The sequence below is a fragment of the Delphinus delphis genome, chromosome 10 (genome assembly GCF_949987515.2).
Source record: "Delphinus delphis chromosome 10, mDelDel1.2, whole genome shotgun sequence".
Lineage (NCBI taxonomy): Eukaryota > Metazoa > Chordata > Mammalia > Artiodactyla > Delphinidae > Delphinus > Delphinus delphis.
Window position 1 is genome coordinate 22,041,451 of NC_082692.2, and position 19,418 is coordinate 22,060,868.

At 37.3% G+C, this 19,418-nt stretch overlaps 2 protein-coding genes across 2 annotated transcripts; both read right to left on the reverse strand.

Moving 5' to 3' along the window:
• Nucleotides 1–705: 705 nt before the first annotated feature.
• Nucleotides 706–5,149, reverse strand: SCAND3 (SCAN domain containing 3). The gene is made up of 2 exons (XM_060023391.2): nt 5,012–5,149; nt 706–2,952 (listed from the first exon to the last, which is right to left on the reverse strand). The coding sequence occupies exons 1-2, from the start codon at nt 5,114–5,116 to the stop codon at nt 1,036–1,038; spliced, it is 2,022 nt and encodes a 673-aa protein (XP_059879374.2). The 5' UTR covers nt 5,117–5,149; the 3' UTR covers nt 706–1,035.
• LOC138413857 (SCAN domain-containing protein 3-like) lies at nt 5,146–17,796 on the reverse strand. Its single transcript, XM_069541060.1, has 4 exons — nt 17,156–17,796; nt 8,637–8,784; nt 5,350–6,507; nt 5,146–5,210 (listed from the first exon to the last, which is right to left on the reverse strand). Exons 1-4 carry the CDS (start codon nt 17,573–17,575, stop codon nt 5,146–5,148), a joined length of 1,791 nt encoding a protein of 596 aa, XP_069397161.1. The 5' UTR covers nt 17,576–17,796.
• Nucleotides 17,797–19,418: the final 1,622 nt, after the last annotated feature.

The window sequence follows — 19,418 nt, forward strand, 5'->3', positions numbered from 1 at the left end:
AACTACCATCCAATATTGTTTCTCATTTGCCAAACTCGGGATTTTTCTTTTAAAAATTTTTCTTTATTTGTTGATCTCCTCCTTGTCTGTGTTGAAAATATTCAATTTTGTGGCTTTTAAGCTCATAGTTTGGGAAACATGAGTATCAATTTTGGTAAAGATAAGCTGGGCTAGTGTGGGCGCTGTGGAAATTCAGTCAATATAATCTATTGTTGCTACGTATTTGGGATGAGAAGTAGGAGAAAGGATGAAAGATGAAATTGCAATCAATTAAGAGGAGTAAGAACAAGGTAGTTCTTGACAGCAGTCTCCTGTATACCCAGATAACACTCATCTGGGACCCTGATTGACAACTTTGCATATGGCTAATAGTAAACACCACCACAATCAAGATGGAACATTTCATCACACCCCAGAATTCCCTCCACAATAACTCATTTTTACTACTGTATTCTAGCTGTTGAATAAACACAGTACATTTTATTCTGTGAACAGACATTTGGGTTGTTTCCCATTTGAGCTTTTATAAGCATTGATGGCTTTCCCCCACCTTACCCACTTAAACACTGCATCTGAACATGCACCAACAAAACAAACTTATCAACTTCCAACCAAACCACCCAGGATCAGTTTAACAAACCTAACATCTTACTGACCCCCTCCCTTGCATTCAAATTCTAATTCCACCCCTTGAATTCACTTCCCTTCACTGATGAAGTCTGTCATTTTAAAGAAATTATTCCCCTCCTGAAGTCATCCTACCATCTTAATATCCTAATAAAATGCAATAATGAAAAGACATACAAAATACAAGACAAATTTTTTAATATTAGAATGAACAGATTTAAAATTACATCTTAATAAATATAACAAATATAACGGGGAAAAATAAGAGAATTATAAAAACTGTACGCTTTTGTTTACATATAGGCAATTTATATAGAGAATTGTCAATTTAATCATAACTTTTCACACTTCCATAATGCCTATATGTATACTTTGAATTAAAACCTTATAAATCAGTATTTTAAAAATTTAATGTGATAAGTGAGCTTGCTTCTTGCTTGTTAATTTGTCTAATCTAGGTTGGATTGATGACAACGCTACTCTCAGGGGATAATGTATATTTAAACTGTTTCTATGTTTTGTTTTAATAACACTTAATGTAGAGAAGCCAGTCTCACAGAGGTATGTTGAGGGGAACAGAAGAAGAGATTTTAAAGCAATATCAGCAAGCTCAGGATATTCATTTTTAACTTTTATCCAAAATGAAGCAAGTGATGCTGTATTTTCAAAATTCATTTTCAATCCTTCATCAGTAGCCAGTTTCAACAACTTATCCTGTAGGGTTATAGTTAAATTTAAATTATCTTTTGATGAAAGAAATGGATTTTGTATCCATGAATTTCCTATGCGTGGATCTTCTTTTGATGGAAAATACAATTCAAAACAATCTAACAAATTTGTAAGATGTTCATTGACAACTTTTCGCAGATATGCAATATCAAGATCATTACCTACTTCACTGATAACTGTTGTTAAATTATGGAACATGTCATAACAATCTGTAGAAACTCTTTTTTTCCAAGCTTCTAACTTTTGTTTTTGTCCTTCAATCTTATCTGCCATTGAAAAACATGTTGCATTCTTTCCTTGCATGCAAAAATTAAGATCATTAAAAATACTGAAGATATCAGATAAATAAGCAAGTTTGGCTGTCCAATTCACATCTTTGAAAAGTTGGGACCAAACTGGTTTCTTGCTTTGCAGAAATACTAAGAGTTCATTTCGTATTTCAAACATTCTTGATAGAACTTTTCCCCGTGATAACCACCGTATCTCAGCATGCAATAACAGTTGCTTATGATCAGCTTCCATATTATCACATAATAAAGAGAATAATCTTGAATTTAACGTATTAGATTTTACATAATTCACAATTTTTACTATGTCAGTAAGCACACTATTTAGTTCAGGTGATATTTTTTTCATAGCAAGACTTTCTCGATGAATGAAGCAATGTGTTATTTTACATTCTGGTGCAAGTTCTTTAATCTGGGTAACCACTTCAGAATGTTTTCCTGTCATTGAAGCTGCACCATCAGAACACACTCCTACACAAAACTTAAATTCCAAACCACATTTATTGATAACATAATTCTTCACAGCTTCATACAGTTCTGAGCTAGTTGTGTTTGTTGGTAAAGAGGCTGAAAAAAAGAATTCTTCCTTTATATCATCATCATGTTCAAACCTCACATATACTAAAAGAATTATCATGTTAGCAATATCTCTGCATTCATCAAGTTGCAGTGAAAAATACTTGGCTAGTTTTATTTGTTCTATGAGTTGGTCTTCCATATCATTTGCCAGTTCCTGAATACGTCGTGCTATGGTGTCATTGGAAAGTGGCACTTGAGCTACCTTCTTTGCTGCAGATTCACCCAACATTTCTAAGCAAACTTCTTTGATGCAGTCCTTCACTAGTGTCTCGGCAATTGTGTATGGTGTTTTAGACTTAGCAACCGGAAGTGCTACTTTATAAGAAGCCCGCAAAGCACTAATGTTTATGTGAGAAACATTGAACACCTGCTTTGGTTGGTTTTTCAATTCAGTACTCTTTCTTTCAAAGAATTCTTTTGGCTGTGAACTTATTTCTTTATGTTTTGAATATAGATGCCGCTTAAGTTTCGATGGTTTCATTGCTTCATTAGCCAGTACATCTCCACAAATAATACACTGTGGTTTCAGCACTTCACCATCAATTACAGCTACAAAACCAAATTCAATATATGAGGGATCGTACTTCCGAGTAAAGCTAGTATGAACTCTTTTGGTTTTCACTTCCTCAGGATGACTTCCATTGTTACCAATTCTTTTACTACTACTGCCATATTCAGAAAAGGTATGTCTTTTCTTCACAAAAAAGTCCAGTGAAGCTTGTTTTTCCATCTGCAAATTAGAATTAAAAATAAGTAATACAAATTTTACTTTTGTCTTTAATAATGTTAAACTAGAAATCAAAAACTAGGCTCACATCATCAAAAAGCCTACAAATAATAAATACTGGAGAGGTGTAGAGAAAAAGGAATTCTCCTACACTGTTGGTAGGAATGTAAATTGGTACAGCCACTATGGAGAACAGTATAGAGGTTCCTCAAAACACTAAAAATAACATATGATTCTGCAATCCCACTTCTGGGCATATATCCAGAGAAAACTCTAATTCAAAAAGATATATGCACTCCACTGTTCATTGCAGCACTATTTACAATAGCCAAGATATAGAAGCAACCTAAATGTCCATCAAAAGATGAAAGGATAAAGAAGATGTGACGTATGTATGTATGTGTGTGTATATATATATATATATATATCAACATGGATGCACCTAGAGATTATCATACTAAGTGAAATAAGCCAGAGAAAGACAAATACATGATATCACTTATATGTGGAATCTGAAAAAAAAAAAAAGATACAAATGAACATATATCCAAAACAGAAAGAGACTCACAGACATAGAAAACAAACTTATGGTTATCAAAGGGGAAAGAGGAGGGGAGGGATAAATTAGGAGGTTGGGATTAATATATATACACTACTATATATAAAATAGATAACCAACAAGGTCCTACTGTATAGCACAGGGAACTATACTCAATATTTTATAATAACTTATAAGGGAAAAGAAGAAAAAAGAAAATATATATAGAACTGAATCACTGTTCTGTATATCTGAAACTAACATGATATTGTAAATCAACTATACTTTTAAAAAATTTTAAAAACCCCAAAACTAGGCTTGATTAAAAATATAAAATGATTTTTAAATTAAGTTATAAAGATAAATAAATACTTACATTTTCTCAGAGTTTTATACACTTTTGGGTTACAGCCGACAAGCTAATCATAGCATATCACATTTTTTTTTTTTTTTTTTTTTTTTTGCGGTACGTGGGCCTCTCACTGTTGTGGCCTCTCCCGTTGTGGAGCACAGGATCCGGACGCGCAGGCTCAGCGGCCATGGCTCACAGGCCTAGCCGCTCCGCGGCCCGTGGGATCTTCCCGGACCAGGGCACGAACCCGTTTCCCCCGCATCAGCAGGCGATCTCTCAACCACTGCGCCACCAGGGAACCCCTATATCACACATTTTAATATGAACCTATTGTGCTGACTAATGTAGAGCTGCTACCACATGTGACTCACCTTGAGAGTTTAACACCCAAACTGAATATTCTATTTGAAAAGATGAGTTCATTAATCACGTGCCTGGGCATTGCAGCAATGTCAAATTGTTGTAACTTTCCAAATACTCTCAAATTTGTGTACTTACCTAATTATGGACTAGTATAAACAGTTTGCAGACCAGCACTAGTCTGAAGAACAAACTCTGAGTACCACTGGCCCAAATCATGTGTAAGCTTCACATTTCAAAACACTTACCTGAACACATATTAGCCTCATTGGTCTTATTTCACACTCTGCATTTAAATCAGAAAACCAAACTCTTTCCCAACACAAATCCATATCTCCCAACCAAATTTATCATCCCCTGCCCTTCCTAAATATTTCTTCACTTGACCTGAGATGCCCTTTCTTAGCTTACCCCTCAACCCAAACTCACATATAATTAAAACCAAGTAACATTAAATTCATCTGTCCCCAAATTTATCCTTCTATAGAAACATACCATCATGCATACCATTTATCCCCTAGCTTTCTCATTCCGCTAAGAAATGCCTGACATCAGAAATAAGTAAGAGATACTACTGTTTTTCACCCCAGAACAATAAACAAAGCAGCATCCAAGGTTATAACTTCCAACTTGAAAAAAGGAGTGGAGGGAGGACATTAAATGTAATTGGCCTTTCTTTGGAGAAAATATATACAAGATGGCCATAATTGTGCTTTAGTATGCCATGTCAAAAATTTCTCACTCATCATGGTCACAGTAAAGTATGAGGCTCTTCCCCTGCTTTGATCTACAGCAGACACTCAAACTCTTACCCAGTCTCCTACTTTGTCTGATGAAAATGGTGTCTCCGATGGCTTTAACATTTTGGAGGGTTGAACAGTCAAACTTCTTGGAATCTCGTCATGTTTCCTTTTCATTGTAGTGGTCTCATAGCAAAGACTACAAGTTATTCTATGGTGATAACCATCAGTCTCACGTTGAGAGGGCACTCCACAGATTGCATGGACATTTCTATCACATGATACACAATTATTAACACCTGTGCATTCTTTTTCACAAACTACACAAGATAAAAAATTCAGTCTGCTTTCAGGAGGAGTTTTTTGGGCTATCTTAGGAGAAATAGAAAGATTTTCTTCAATATCACTACTATCTGTTCCAGTCTCAATATTTTCTTCATACTGGGCTCTTAGAGTATTTTCTAATTCCTTGTCGGCCTGTTCCAATTCATTTTCTGTGTTCAGGCTGGCAATAAGTTCTTCAGTTAGCTGAGAATGAGACAAGCCCAGTTTAGCTTCAGAGCTAAATGTACCCTCACATGGAGTCTGTTGCATGCCTCTGTGATAGGGTTGATTTTGGGTCATCTGAATAAACCACAAAAATTCAGCCCAGTGTGATGAATGGTTAGTTTGCATCCAGGAGATAATCCGGTTTTGGATATCCTCATTAGTTTGATTTATAGAATTTAGACTTTGGCAGGGCTGAGGTTTCCCATGGACAATTTTCAGTTCTGGCCAAATACAACTAAGTTCACTGACAATCTGCCTTGAAAATTCCCTCCCATTGTCAGACTGTAGAACACTGGGTGCTCCAATAATTGTAAAAATATCTAAAAGAGCATGTGCAACCTCTTTAGGCCTTTTAGATTTTAATGACCGCAAAAAACTCAACTTTGTACGAAGGTCTTGATAATGCATGATAAATTTATACTCCCCATCAGGATTCAACTGCATGTCTATAAGATCTACTTGGCATCTTGAGTTAACTTCCTTAATTGGCTTCGATGCTAGAACTTTCTTGAGTTTTGAATTTTTCTGTTGGCATGGTTTGCAGAGTGTCAAGTATAGCATTATAACTTCTTTTGTGATGTTCTTGTATTTTGCTTGTAACTCTTTTTCCATGCGGGTACGTCCACCATGTCCAATGCTGAGATGTGTATCATGCAGTATGTCAAATAAATCCTCACTGTGTAAATAATACCGTACTTTATCTGTTTCCCCATTTACAGCCTCAATCAGCTTCTCATGTCCTTGTACCAGGATCACATCAAATCTAGCCAAGCGACGGTAGTCAACTGATTCTTTTTTTGCCTTGGCCTTAGCCTCTTTCACTTCCCTTATTAATTGACAGTACTTTGCTTTAGAAAATATCTTGGTATTATTACTCTTGTTTTCCAGTAACACTGCTAAGCTTCTGAAGAACTTTTCTCTCATGTTTTCTGGTTCGATTTCTGCTTCATTAGTATCTAAGCTACTAAAGTTATCATCACCCATGGTTTGAGACATCATGGAAAGCCACAAAAATGACCCTAAAATATAAAGAAAAAAATCAGTTAGACTATTTGGGAATATAATTTAAAATATGTATATTGCTCAAGTAGCCACTAGAGAGAGCTGGGAGTACAAGTAGATGCTATGGACACACAAGAGGGGGAATACAATTTTGGTTAGGGAGTCTACCTTTGGAGGAATAGAGAGGGTAAATGAAGAACTCAACCCAGGAACAAAGAGTTCTGATATAGTAAAGAGTAGAAAGCCAGGATGTGACTTTCCAGAGCAGTATCCAGGGTTAGCCTTAAAGTAAAGCACTGTTTTATGTAAAACAGGGAGCAAACTGATGTTATTATTTTTTCATTTATTTATTAATTACACAAGAACATTTTTTTTGGCTAGAGAAGTCTCAGAAATACAGTCATAGATATTTTTAAAGCCCCAGACTATACCACATTTTGTTTTATTCAGTCAGGTTAGCTGTTATAGCAACATTTGGGGCTGAAGTTTCAACATCATATATTTGCATGAGCTCCTTTTTGGTGCCTGTGAAACTCTAAACCCAATACCAATAATCTTATTACTGATTTTAATAAAGAAAGAGTAGCAGATGAACCTGAAGTAGTGAAAATGCTCTGACTTAATATAGCATATTAAAATAAATGTTTAGAATATTCATAATAACAGAAACACTTAGAATAAATGAAATTTGGCTAGTCTTAAGGAAACTATTTTGAAAAAATCAAAAAGAATAATTTGGAATTAGCATATCACCTCTAAAGTCTTACAGCTGCTTGGAAAAAATACTTTCTCTCAAGTCAACGTTGTTTATACTACCAATTTGCAAAACAAATGTTGAATTGGTAAATTTAAATCATTCTCAAATGTTCATAACTTCCAAAACTTCAAATTAATATGTTACTGTGTGTTTTGGCCTCACTTAAGTCTCAATGGTTCCAACAAGACTTCCTTGATCATTTAATTTAAGCTTACAGTGAGTTCTCCTTTCTTGAAGACATAATTTATTCACAACACAAACTAGCACTGTAGCACTTTCTTCTTTAACTGTTTCATAGAACTAACAAGATTGTAAGTTTCTAAAGAAGCAGGGATCACTTTTTCCTCCAGTATCTTTTCCATTATCTAACACATTACTACATAGAAAAGTGTCAGATAGGGAATTCCCTGGTGGTCCAGTGACTAGGACTCAGGTGGTTTCATTGCTGTGTGGTCCAGGTTCAACCCCTGGTCGGGGAACTAAAATCCTGCAGGCCAAGCCTTGGGTGTGGCCACAAAAAAAAAAGTGTTGGATAAAAATTTGTTAACTTTATAATGAGGATGACAACACTCACGATAAGTGGTATTTCAAAATGTGACTGAAAAGACCATTATATAGATAGTATTTCTTTCCACACTGATACATTTTGCATCATGCTATGGAGCCATGAACATAACAGAAGGTAAACAAGGATAAACTGGGGGGAGGAAAGAAATACGGGGCAACGTAAATGAGAACCAGAGCTTCAGAATATGTAATCTGAGAATATGAGCTTCAGAAATTAGTACAATCAATGTTAGTAGGTCTAGGATAAGCAGAGAATAAGGAGTTGCTAGGGTTATAAGAAAAGAAAAGAAGAAAATTATATCAATTATACTTAAGCCTTTGGGAAAAGACAGCTACTCCATAACTAGGCCAGCCTGTGCTGCTGCCTCCACCACACATTACACTGTTAATAGTCCTTAGATCTCTAGTGGACATAGACTTCAGAAATTCCATTTTCTTCAGTAGAATATCGAAGTAGTATTTCCAAGTCTTAAACAGTCATATGTAACAAGAATTGGGGGCAGAGGCTACAGAAATGGGACCCATGTCTACATTGACAAGTGATCAGCATTTACATACAGAGGCATCTCTGATTTATCTATCCATAGGTACTTAATTCCATTGCAAAATATCCATGAAAAATCTTGTGTTCAACTATTTTTTACATTATTGCATGACTGCTTAATTCAACTTCTTTAATAGCATTCCACTACACTCATTGACCCTTCCTTCAGCCATATTCAGTAGAAGCTGCAATGGAATAAAATTTGATAAGATTTCTATGAATGGACCCTTCCCTCCTCCCAAATCTCATCCTCCTTCCAAAGACTAACTTATCCTCACCATTATCTTGAAGTGCATGTGGCTCTGGAGATTCACATTCCATTCCGTCCTCTATAGTCTGGAGATGGGTACCTAAGGACGCCTTTGCAGTATCTAGAAGAGTCATTTCTTCCATAGGAACTTCCTGCCCATATGTGTCCTGTGGGACCTGGGGATAAACAGGTACATTTGGAAACTAATATAATATTAATCACATCACTGCACAAACCATAGCTAAACTTCAAAACATTCTTCTACTGAAACAGAATGGATATAAGAAGAGAAAAAAGTCTTCATTGAATTCTTAAGAGGAGTGCAAGATAGAATAAGGAGAGAAATAAAAAATGCTGGGACGAATCAAGCCAGAGCCATACAACAGAAACTGTCTGCATTGAACAGGAGTTGATATGCATCCTTGTGGTTTCTGTTTTGGGGAATAACAATGGAAGCACATTAAAGGAATCTTTCCTAATTTTCCTCCTAACCAGAAGAAAATTGTAAATGGGTTTCAGTGTGAGCAATTAAAAGTAAATATTTGGGGGGTATGCAAATTATCTAATAGGAACTAACTGAACTGTTAAACTCAGGAAAAAATCTGATAGTTGTTTTAGACCAAATGTGGAAAACATTAGCCCAGTGTGTTATGGATGGGAGAAAAAAAAAGCCAATCAAAGTGGATAACTGTTGGGTGAAAAGAAAACATTTATCTCTTCCTTACACCAATGATCTAGTACTCGGTTTATAATTAAATTTACCCAATTGTCCCCATACATACAGTTAACCCTTGAACAACATTGGTTTAACCCTTGGGTGACTATCTATAGGCGGATTTTTTTCAATAGTAACTACTACAGTAAATACTACACGATCCCTGGTTGGTTGAATCGCATATGCAGAAACAGATATGGAAGAACCATGTATAGGGAGGACTATTTTCAACTGTGCAGAAAGTCGATGCCCCTAACCCCTCACCCCCACAGGTGTTCAAGGGTCACCTGCATTTTATGTTTGCTTTTTTTAAGTCCATGATCCAATTCAATATTTATACATTGTTTTTGGTTATTATATCTCTTTTGCTTCTTTTAATCTAAAATCATTTCCTGACTTTTTTTTTTTCCTGGCATTTTTATGACATTAAATTTTGAAAAGTCAGGGCTACTTGTCTTATAGAATATCGCACATTAGGGACTTGCCTAATTGTTTCTTCACAAGTAGATTCTGGTTAAACTTTTTTTTTTCTTTGTTTTTTGAGGAACAAAAACCCAGTATTTTTAATTTGATCATTTTTTTTCTTGCAGAGCAGTATTAACGTCCATTACACCTCCAGCAACAATGCCTTCCTCGGCCAAGGAGGTGGGTTACGGATGGAGCCGAATCTTGAAAGCACCCGAGCCTCAGCCTCCATGCGACTGCTTGGCAGCAGGGAAAGAACATTTTTGGAAGAATACTACGTAAGTAATGTGTACTTACTGTGTCACATCACAGGTTACATTAAGTTGTCAAATTATTTTATTGTAGATAATGCTAAATTTGATTACTTAGTTAAGGTGGTAACTACCAGGTCTATCCATTCAAAAATACACTTTTTCCAACTGTAATAAATAATAATTGGTAATAATTTGGAACTATGCAAATATCTTATTCCCCAATGGTTTTAATATTCATTGATTTCTGCTTGTTATACTGGGGGTTGCAAAATGGTGACTTCCTACTTTTACAATTCCTTCCACATTTAATAGCTAGCAATTTTCTGTAAAGAGCTTTCTGTTCATCCTACTTTGGTGTCTGTCTCTCTTTCTGAGTATCACTATAGACTTATTTTATAATCCATTCCATCCTCACTCACTTTGATGCTCAAACTGTCTCAAATTTGGCCAGTGGGAGCCCCCTTGATCTGGCACCTGCAACCTTTTGACATGACCCCACTAGTTTTTGTTTGGTTTTGGTTTTGGTTTTGGCACATCCAAGCTTTCTAGAATAAACAATACAAGGACCACATTGTATTCTCCCTGTCCCAGATCTAGTTCAACTGTTTTTTTTTTCCCAAGAAATTTTTATTCATTTTAGAGGACAACAATGTTTAGTAGCAAAGATTGAGTAGTAGTAGGCTCATTTTTAATAGGTGTCATCTCCTCTAGGCCCTTTCAAGGATAAAGCTGGTAAATATATTTTATAAAATAACATGAATTCAACTCAACTTCAATACCTGTAGAATTTTCCTCACCTTTCCATCTTCCATATTAATATCTTCCTTCTCCCACAGTTAAAAAAAAAGCAGTTCATAACAATGTATATATATTATTTACTCATTGGCTCTAAACTACAATAATACAAAAGAGTTTCAGAATCAGTATGCTTTGTGTTGTAGAACACTTCCAACAACATACCTACTAAGTAAAGTTCAATATATCTTTGCAGCTTTACAGGCCCATAGACAGTATCCTGCTAAAAGTATATGGTCAGAGTACTGTGGTCAAGCTACCTGAATTATTATTTTCCTCTGTATTACTATGTTAATTTGATATATTGTTGAGTTCATTTGTTTCTGTTTTTATCATTTTGAATTTAGTATTGTTTCTTAAATACTGAGAACATTTACGTGATGTAAAAAAAAATGAAATATGTATCCAGAGAAGTCTTGCTCATATTCACATAGCCTGCATTCTACTCTCCCCCACTCCCATAAGAAACCATTTTTTGTTGTTGATGCTTTACCCTCTGGTTTATTTTTTTGCAAAAATAAGTAAAAACATTATACATACGTATATACACACGTCTGCATGTATATATTTGTGTGTATATAATACATATACAAATTAAATGCAAATGTGTGTATACTTATTTTTTCATATTGTATAGTAGTTTACACCTCCTTTTTTTTCACTTAATATAAAAATATTATCTGGAAATCAGTTCATACCAGTTCATAGATATCTTGCTTATGCTTTTTTTTGTGTACATAGTACCATTATATTGATGCACCATAGTTTATTCAATCACCCTTATACGAATGGGCATTTAGGTTGTTTACAATATTTTGCTTTTACAAATAATGCTGCAATGAAAAACTGTGTCTATGTTGTTTCTTACTTGTATTTTCCAAGTAAATTCCCAGAAGCAGTATGGCTGGGTCAAATCGTAAATGCATAAATATGTGTTAGATGGTGCCAAAATCCCCTCCATAGGGATGGTACCATTTTGCACTTCTACCAGCAACATTTGAGAGGAACTGTTTCCCCAGTCAGGCCAACAGATTGTGTTGCCAAGCTTTTGAATTTTTGCCAGTCTGATAGGTGACAAATGGCACCTCAGTATAGTTCTGATTTGCTCTTTTTATGACTGAAGTTGAGTATCTTCTCATAGCCATTTGTTTGTTTGTAAAAAGAAAAAAGAAAAAAACTGCTCATGTCTCGTGATTATCTTTATTGCATTTCTGTTAAGGAGATTCACTTATACCTATGACATATTTTGCAAATATCTTCACTAATTTATTATATTGATTTGCTTGTGGGGGTTTTTTGTCCTGCATTTAAAAAATATGTTTCATGTAGAAAAAAAGGTTTTTGATATTACTTCTAGATTTTGAGTAATTCTATACATTCAGATTATTTTAGAAGTCATGCTTGTTTTCTCCTAGTTCCTGGATGTTTAAAATTTTATATATTGATCTCTGACACATTTAAAGTTTATTCTGGTTCTGGAATATGGTATGAGGTATGGGTTTCATGTGTTTCTTTTTGAAATGGCTACTTCTTTGTCCCGACACCATTTACTTAAAACACCATTTTCCCCACTGTGATTTGAGATGGCACATATATTGTGTACTCAGTTTTCATATGTGCTCCAGTCCACTTTCATACTTTCTATGGTTTCACTGATCCAGCTATTCATGTGTCAGTACCACAATTTTACCTAAAGAGGCTTTATGGTATGTTAGTATCGAATGAGACTATTGCTCTCTTCTTTACTCAAAGTTTTTCCTACCGATTCTCTCACGCTTATTTACACATATGAATACAGTTCAGTGTTTTAATCCTTTTCAAAAGTAAGCAATTAGTTTTGTTTTCTCCTAACACAGTAGATAGAAATTCATTTTCTATTGTTTTCAAGTTTTGGGTTCTAAGCAACACAGATATCCTCCCTGGCTATAGATGAACCTATAATATAGTAATATCTCATTGTTATTACCTATTAAGATAATCCCCTTAGAATTCGCTTCTATGGACATTGGCTGGTTGGCTGTGTTCCTCAGCTTCCCTGGGTTCTGCTTGCTTACTTCTTCTTACTTCCATTAGAGGGACTAGTCCAAGGTAGGTGGGCCTGGTCTTGGAAGGAATAGGAGGAATTCCACTCTGCCTTTACCACAAAAGTGTAAAGGGTGCCTCTGGATGGCAAAAACAAATTACAAAGCTGAAATTACTTCAAACTGGTTATGAAAGTCATTTGTCTTTCACTATATGATTCCCAGATTTGATTTTTTAAGATATCTAATAAGAAATTTTGGTCATAAAATAGTGGAGTAAATATGACTGTATTCATTAGAAATGCATGTATTTCCCAATTAATTAAAACACCTAACTTATAGTGGCTTAAACAAATAGGGGTTTATTTTTGTCATATGCTAAGAAATCCAGAGGAGGGCAGTTGCTGGCGTTGATTCACATACCTAACACTTCTGTAAGGGACCCGAGTTGTCTTTATATTTCTGCTCTGCCATTCATAACATATTGGTATTCATCCTCACGCTTATCATCATGTCATGGTCACAAGATGGCTACCACAGCTCCAGATATCACATCCACGTTCAAGACAGGAAGTGGGAAAAGGCAGAACTAAACACATCTGTGCCATTTTATAAGGAAAATTAAAGCTTCTACAGAAATTCCCAAAAAATATGCTTATTTCTCTCTGGCCAGACTATGATGCATGGCTAACTCTAGCACAAGGAAAGCTGAAAATTATTTAGTTAGGTACATAGCCAACATGAACAAAATCAACATTTTTTAAGCAAGAAAGAAGAGGTGTACAATAGATACTGGGTTGGCAGCTAAAAGTGTCTGCAACAATGGCATTTCCCCCTCCCTTCAGAAATCACACAGAAACAAGAAAAATGAGAAACATTTATGCAAACTTGACATTCAATAAGACTAGAAGATTTCTATAACCCTGAGTCACATGAAAAACTATCAAGTATGAGCAGAGCATAACCCTGAACATTACCCAGGATTGACAAAACACCAAGTCCCACCAATGGTTGCATTTTTCAACAAAGCCAGAAGAGGAAAATTTTAAAGTAACAGGTACATCCTAAGGGAAAAAACTAATATTGTTTATTTGAAACAAAGAGAAAAGGTGTGCTGGCTAGAGATAAGAGACTGCCTGTACAGGCATCTATGCGGTAACATATGAACTCATGAAAAAACATGCTTTCTGCAAAACTGCACAAAAAATAACAGGATTTATGGAGAAAATAAAGTTGTAGGGTAGACTATTTAAATTCTACACAACTTTGTCAGGAGAGCATTAATAAAACTACAGAAATTCCAATAAAAGTACAAGTATAGTCAAAAAGACATTAAATAAAGAAATGTTACATTAAGTATAGGATTTTACTTTGAAAGGTGATGGTATCTTGTTAGAAAGAGGTGTAAGGAAAGGGTGAGGCAAGGGTAGAGGATATCATCATCAGAAGTTCAGATGGACAAGCATTTGCACACTTTCCAAGAAATGTAGTGATATTACAAAAAATATAATGACGGTTCTGGCTCATCATCTTGTTTTTATTTCTTTGATATTGGCTTATAAAAAGATATGTACTTTTTGCTGCTTAAATATTTTCTTTCTTTCATAAAGAAGCTGGTAACATGGCTCCAAACAGGACCTCATGCCACAAAGTAAAATCCTGCTGTGTTCTGCATCATTATCTTCTACCCACTGTTACTGCTTTTCTATCATACTTAGAGCAGAAGATAACTGAGAAGTGAAATGCTCTTGTGGGGTAGCTTGTTGAACTGCACCATCCTCTTAAACGCTTCCATTTGAGCCTCAGCATCTAATTGTTGTGGCTCTTGTGTAGAGAGAGCCTCTGCATGAGATTGCAGCAGTTCCTCAATATCTTCACTCTCAACTTCTTCAAATCCAACCTCCTTTGCAAGAGCAATACAGCTTGCTTTGATTTGAGGGAGCTCTTCTGAAGGTTCAAAGCCTTTAGAATCATAAATTAAATCAGGGAGAATCTTACAACACACCCCATGCAAACAGGCTTTGGTGACATCATTCCAGGCCTCTACAAGACTATCAATTGCAGGTTTAATGCTCTATCAATTCCAGAATTCAAAAACTGTGTGTGCATTGTCACCCCCTGTTGATCCAATAAACACCTTGAATGTTATCATTAAATAAGCTTTAAAAACTGTGATCACACCCTGAGCAGGGAGTAAAGTAGTTGTATGAGGAGATAAAAAGAGAACTTTAATATTTGAAGGAAGTTCAGCAACTGTCGGAGGATGGCTTGGTGTATTACTGAGAATTATAAGAATTTTGAAAGACAAATTGTTCTTCTTGCAATATTTTAAGAAATCATCTACAAAACATCACCTTGACGATAAGTAAATACCTGCCCTGTCATCCAGCCTCTCTTGCTAGACTTATAGCAGTCACCCAGGCTAGTCTTTACAATTCCTTTTAAAGCTTGTGGGTTGGCAGACTGATAAATCACACAAGCTTTAGCTTTAAATTCCCACTGGCATTCCCACCCAGCATCACAGTCAGTTGACCTTTTGTAGCCTTAAACACCGGATCTTATGATTTCTCCTTCAAGATACAGGCCCTTGAGGCCATTTGCTTCCAATAGAGACTAGTTTCATCAAAATTAAAAATCTGATCCAGGTTATAGCCTTCTTTATCAAATTTCTTAACACTCGGGGAAATGTCTTTGCAGCTTCTCTGCACTCACAGCTTCACCAGAGATCCTAATAATGTGGAAACCATAGCAGTTCTTGAAGCCACTAAACCAGCCACTATTTGCACTAAATGAAGGCACTTCTGCAGGATCTTCCACTTTCTTCTTAAGGTCTTCATGTATTGCTAAAGTCGTCTCTTTAATTTTGAGAAAGGTTACCTCTGATTGCTTCTTTCTTTGGTATAAAATCCAAGCAAATGTTCCATTTCTACCATTTCCTTATGCCTTCTTCCAATAAATTTTGTAGCAATGGAAGCTGTTCCAGCTAGATAACTTTATTTTCCCAGCATTGTCTCTAATTGTTCGTAAAGTTGACTCTTTTATTTCAGTTGCACACCCAGTGTCACATGTTCTTTCATTTATTTCAAAACATTTTATAATTTCGAGCTTTCCTTCAGTTGTTAAATCTTTTCTTCTTTTGTGCTCACTAGCATAAATTTTATCACCAGCATGCTTCTATGGCACTTGCAAACCCCCTTCCTTGCTCATTTTCTGGAATACAAAAAAGTTTAGCAAAACATGCACCAAAATGGGAGGGAACTATGCACATAAGGGCTTCCAAAACAGAGACTGGGGCCAAGAGAGCCAAGAGGAAGGATATGGAAGTGGATGGACATTATGCACTGTATGTCTTCACAACTTGCTGCACTCAGCTATAGTCATATACTTTGTATTCAGCTGCTCTTACTTGGGCCCAAAACATCAACTTTCTGGGAAAACTCATATATGAGCCGGCACAATTTCAGCATTATATTGACTTATTTTCCTATTTACCAATCTCATATGAAAGATTCTGCATTCCAGAAAACATATTTTAACAGATCAGACTGTATACATACAATGTTCATACTCAAAAAGAATTCAGATAAATGTATAGATAGTAACATTATAGAAATGTAACAGTGTTTGGCAATATCCATAATGTTCTAAAATTACAGTCACAGAAAGCAAGTATATTCTCTTAAAAATAACCTCCAGTGTGATGGGAAAAGACAGAATACTGGCTCACATACCAACGACTGCAAGTACTGAAAAGTATCTAGAAAATGATGCAATTAATCTCTTCACTGTACAGATGAAGTCATCAAAGTCCAGAGAAAGTGTGTGTGCCCAAGATTATACAGCTAATTAGTGACAGAGCCTATCATAGAACCCAGATCTTATGATTCACCATTTCCTGATATTTCCATTAAATTAGACTACTTTTCTATTTGTCTCTCCTAGAAGGTATTCCTTATATTCCTGCACTGATTTGCTTTCATATATGGTAAAAGTAGCGGGGATCGTAAGAAGAGATAGCTACCTTAATCTCACAGTCACTAAATAAGAGATATTTTCCATTTGCAAGTAATAGACCAAGGTTTCCCATTTGGTTAAACCATCTCCTTATTAGGATCAGCTATCACTGACATGCAAATTGTTATCCCAGAAGCATGAATCTATTCGTCTACACCAGTGATCAAATAATAATGCCCAGAACCAGAATTTGCAGCCGTCAGTGTGAAGTTAACCCCACTTACTCTACCTTGGACCCACGCACTCAAATTCTTCACAGAAGATGGCCCCTCCAATTTCTCACCTGCTGTCTAGGTTCATCAAGCTCCCTCTCCAAATCTTCCAGCACAGTCACCACCTCCTCTCCACTCTCAGGATGATGCTCTCGCACCCAAGCCTGGAGCTCCTCAGGCAGGATGGTCAGGAGCTGCTCCAGCACCAACAACTCCAGGATCTGCTCCTTGGTGTGCATCTCTGGGCTCAACCACTGACGGCAAAGTTCCCTGAGTTGGCTCAGAGCTTCCCTGGGTCCGGGAGTCTCCTGATAGCAGAACTGCCGGAAGCGTTGACGAGAGAGTTCCCTGGTATGAGACAAATCCTTCTGTCGGCAGGATTCCTGATCCCAAATAGGGTCTTCTTCTTTAACCTTTACTTTGATAATCTCCCCTTGTTCCTCTGAAGCCTGGCCAACCAAGGCTGGGAGCGCCCCCGGGGCTGCCGCCATCCTTAGCTTAGCTTAGAGAAAGGCTCCCTCCAACAAGGGTCTAGGCAGATTTTCCTTGAAGGCCCCAGTCAATTCTTGGTCAGGAAAGTTTTCGATATAAGAAAACCCTGTTGACCAGAAAAATTATAGACGCAGCTAAAAAAAATTTGTTTAGGTGACAACAGGGCAGTTACTCGAGCAATTCCATTGAAAGTGAAGCCATTCTCTGACAAGACGGGAAACTGTGAGTACAGTTTCTCACTAAAGTTTCTTCACTGCACTCACTAAAGCTCCAGGACCACAGATTGAGCGGCAGGTTACTTGCGAGACAGAAAACTGGGGAGACTTTGGCCCTAAATAAAGCCTAGATATACGAGCTCCAGCAAGGAAACCAGACAGGTCTCTCCGAAACCGGCGCTCCCTGTGGTTCAGGCCCGCGTGGAGAGGGCGAAGGGCTCCTGCCACACGGCTAGCCGCCTGCGGAGGACGCCCGATTGTCGCCGCGCAGACACAACCTTCCCTCCGCCTGCACTTCCCTTCAGAGAAGCTCGGACCCTCTCGCGCCACGCCAGAGAGATGGGCCGCGGGCTACACTCCTGGCCGACGCAGCTGCTCCCACGTTCCCGCCAGGCCGGGGGAGCAGCGCTCACTTCCGGTCCGCTCTAGGATTCCAGGTGGTGCAGTCATCTCGGTGGTCGTGGTAACGTTGGTGAGCACCCGGAGGCAAGTGCTCTGTAAACTGTACAGAGACTTAACTCCCGAGTTACCCAGTTCCCGGGTGAAAAGAGGTTCACGGTGTGAGTAGCGCTAGTGTAGAGGCTACTCTGGGTTGTTGTTTTTTTTGTCACGGTGATAAGCCGTCGCTGCACTCAGACACGCAGTAGTCACCGCCGCGTCCTAAAACAGACGTAGAAGAGCATCCCTGAGCGAATGCCAAGTCAGCGAATTTGTAGGCTTCAACCGGCCTTTTCTCGTTAGATTTGGGCCACTGTCTCCTTTCCCATTCACCGTAAATCAGACTCGAAAAAAGAAATGTAAGATCTAGTTCCTTCTTTCCATTTTATAGATGGGAAAAATCAAGATCCATATAGTGAGCTTCCCCCCTAACGACAGGAGTAGCTATTCCTGTGAGCCATGCTGTAAACAGTCCTGTGAAACTGGCCCCAGAAACCTAACAAGGAAAATCTGGACGTGTTTTCAGAGTCTAACAAGTCATTACAAGTGGGCAACCAGGAAATTCCCGCCTGGCTCATGCTCCTTCAAGGCAGTGTGCTCTGCCAGGCAAGGTATTCGAAGATGCACGGAGCAGGCAGTGCTAGAGTGGATGCAGGTAAGCAAAGAGAAAACGCTGTTTCAAGAGGAAAAGGCTGTGGCATGGGTGGATTCTGCTGGAGGTCTAGAAGCCTAGGAATCATTGCAAGTGTCAGCCTTAATTCCTCTTCCTCCTCCCCACCCAGCTTGCCCCCACGGCCTTGTTAAGAGCGCTCAATAAATAATAGATGTCTGAGGAATATTTGTTGAATTGCTGAATGGCTCCTTTTCCCCATTCTCTCTGTGCTTCTACTTTGTTCCCTGTTATTACTCACATTTTGGCATTTCTGATTCAAGAGACTTTGAAGGATCAGAAGGTCTTTTTTAGAGATCTCTAAATCAAAAAATTTTACCTTTGAGGTCTGTAAATGGTCTTGAGTGAGTCGCTAAACCCAGTGAAATTGTATATACAATTTTTGTCTATGTGCGCGAGTCATCAGATCATCAAAAGGACTGAGATGGAGCTCCCCATTCATTTTCCTAGCCACTATTGACATGTTGCACTTATCTTTTGTGGTTTCCCCCTAACCAACTCTTAACCTTTGCAGTCAGG

What these genes read in the sequence shown, in the direction of transcription:
- SCAND3 (XM_060023391.2), bottom strand. Translation starts at nt 5,116, where the DNA reads ATGAAAAGGAAACATGACGAGATTCCAAGAAGTTTGACTGTTCAACCC. An exon ending in CAGACAAAGTAGGAGACTGG is followed by an intron (nt 2,953 to 5,011) that starts GTAAGAGTTTGA and finishes TCTAATTTGCAG; the next exon opens with ATGGAAAAACAAGCTTCACT.
- LOC138413857 (XM_069541060.1), bottom strand. Translation starts at nt 17,575, where the DNA reads ATGGCGGCAGCCCCGGGGGCGCTCCCAGCCTTGGTTGGCCAGGCTTCA. An exon ending in TTGATGAACCTAGACAGCAG is followed by an intron (nt 8,785 to 17,155) that starts GTGAGAAATTGG and finishes GTTTATCCCCAG; the next exon opens with GTCCCACAGGACACATATGG. An exon ending in TATTGAGACTGGAACAGATA is followed by an intron (nt 5,211 to 5,349) that starts GTAGTGATATTG and finishes ATCATGTGATAG; the next exon opens with AAATGTCCATGCAATCTGTG.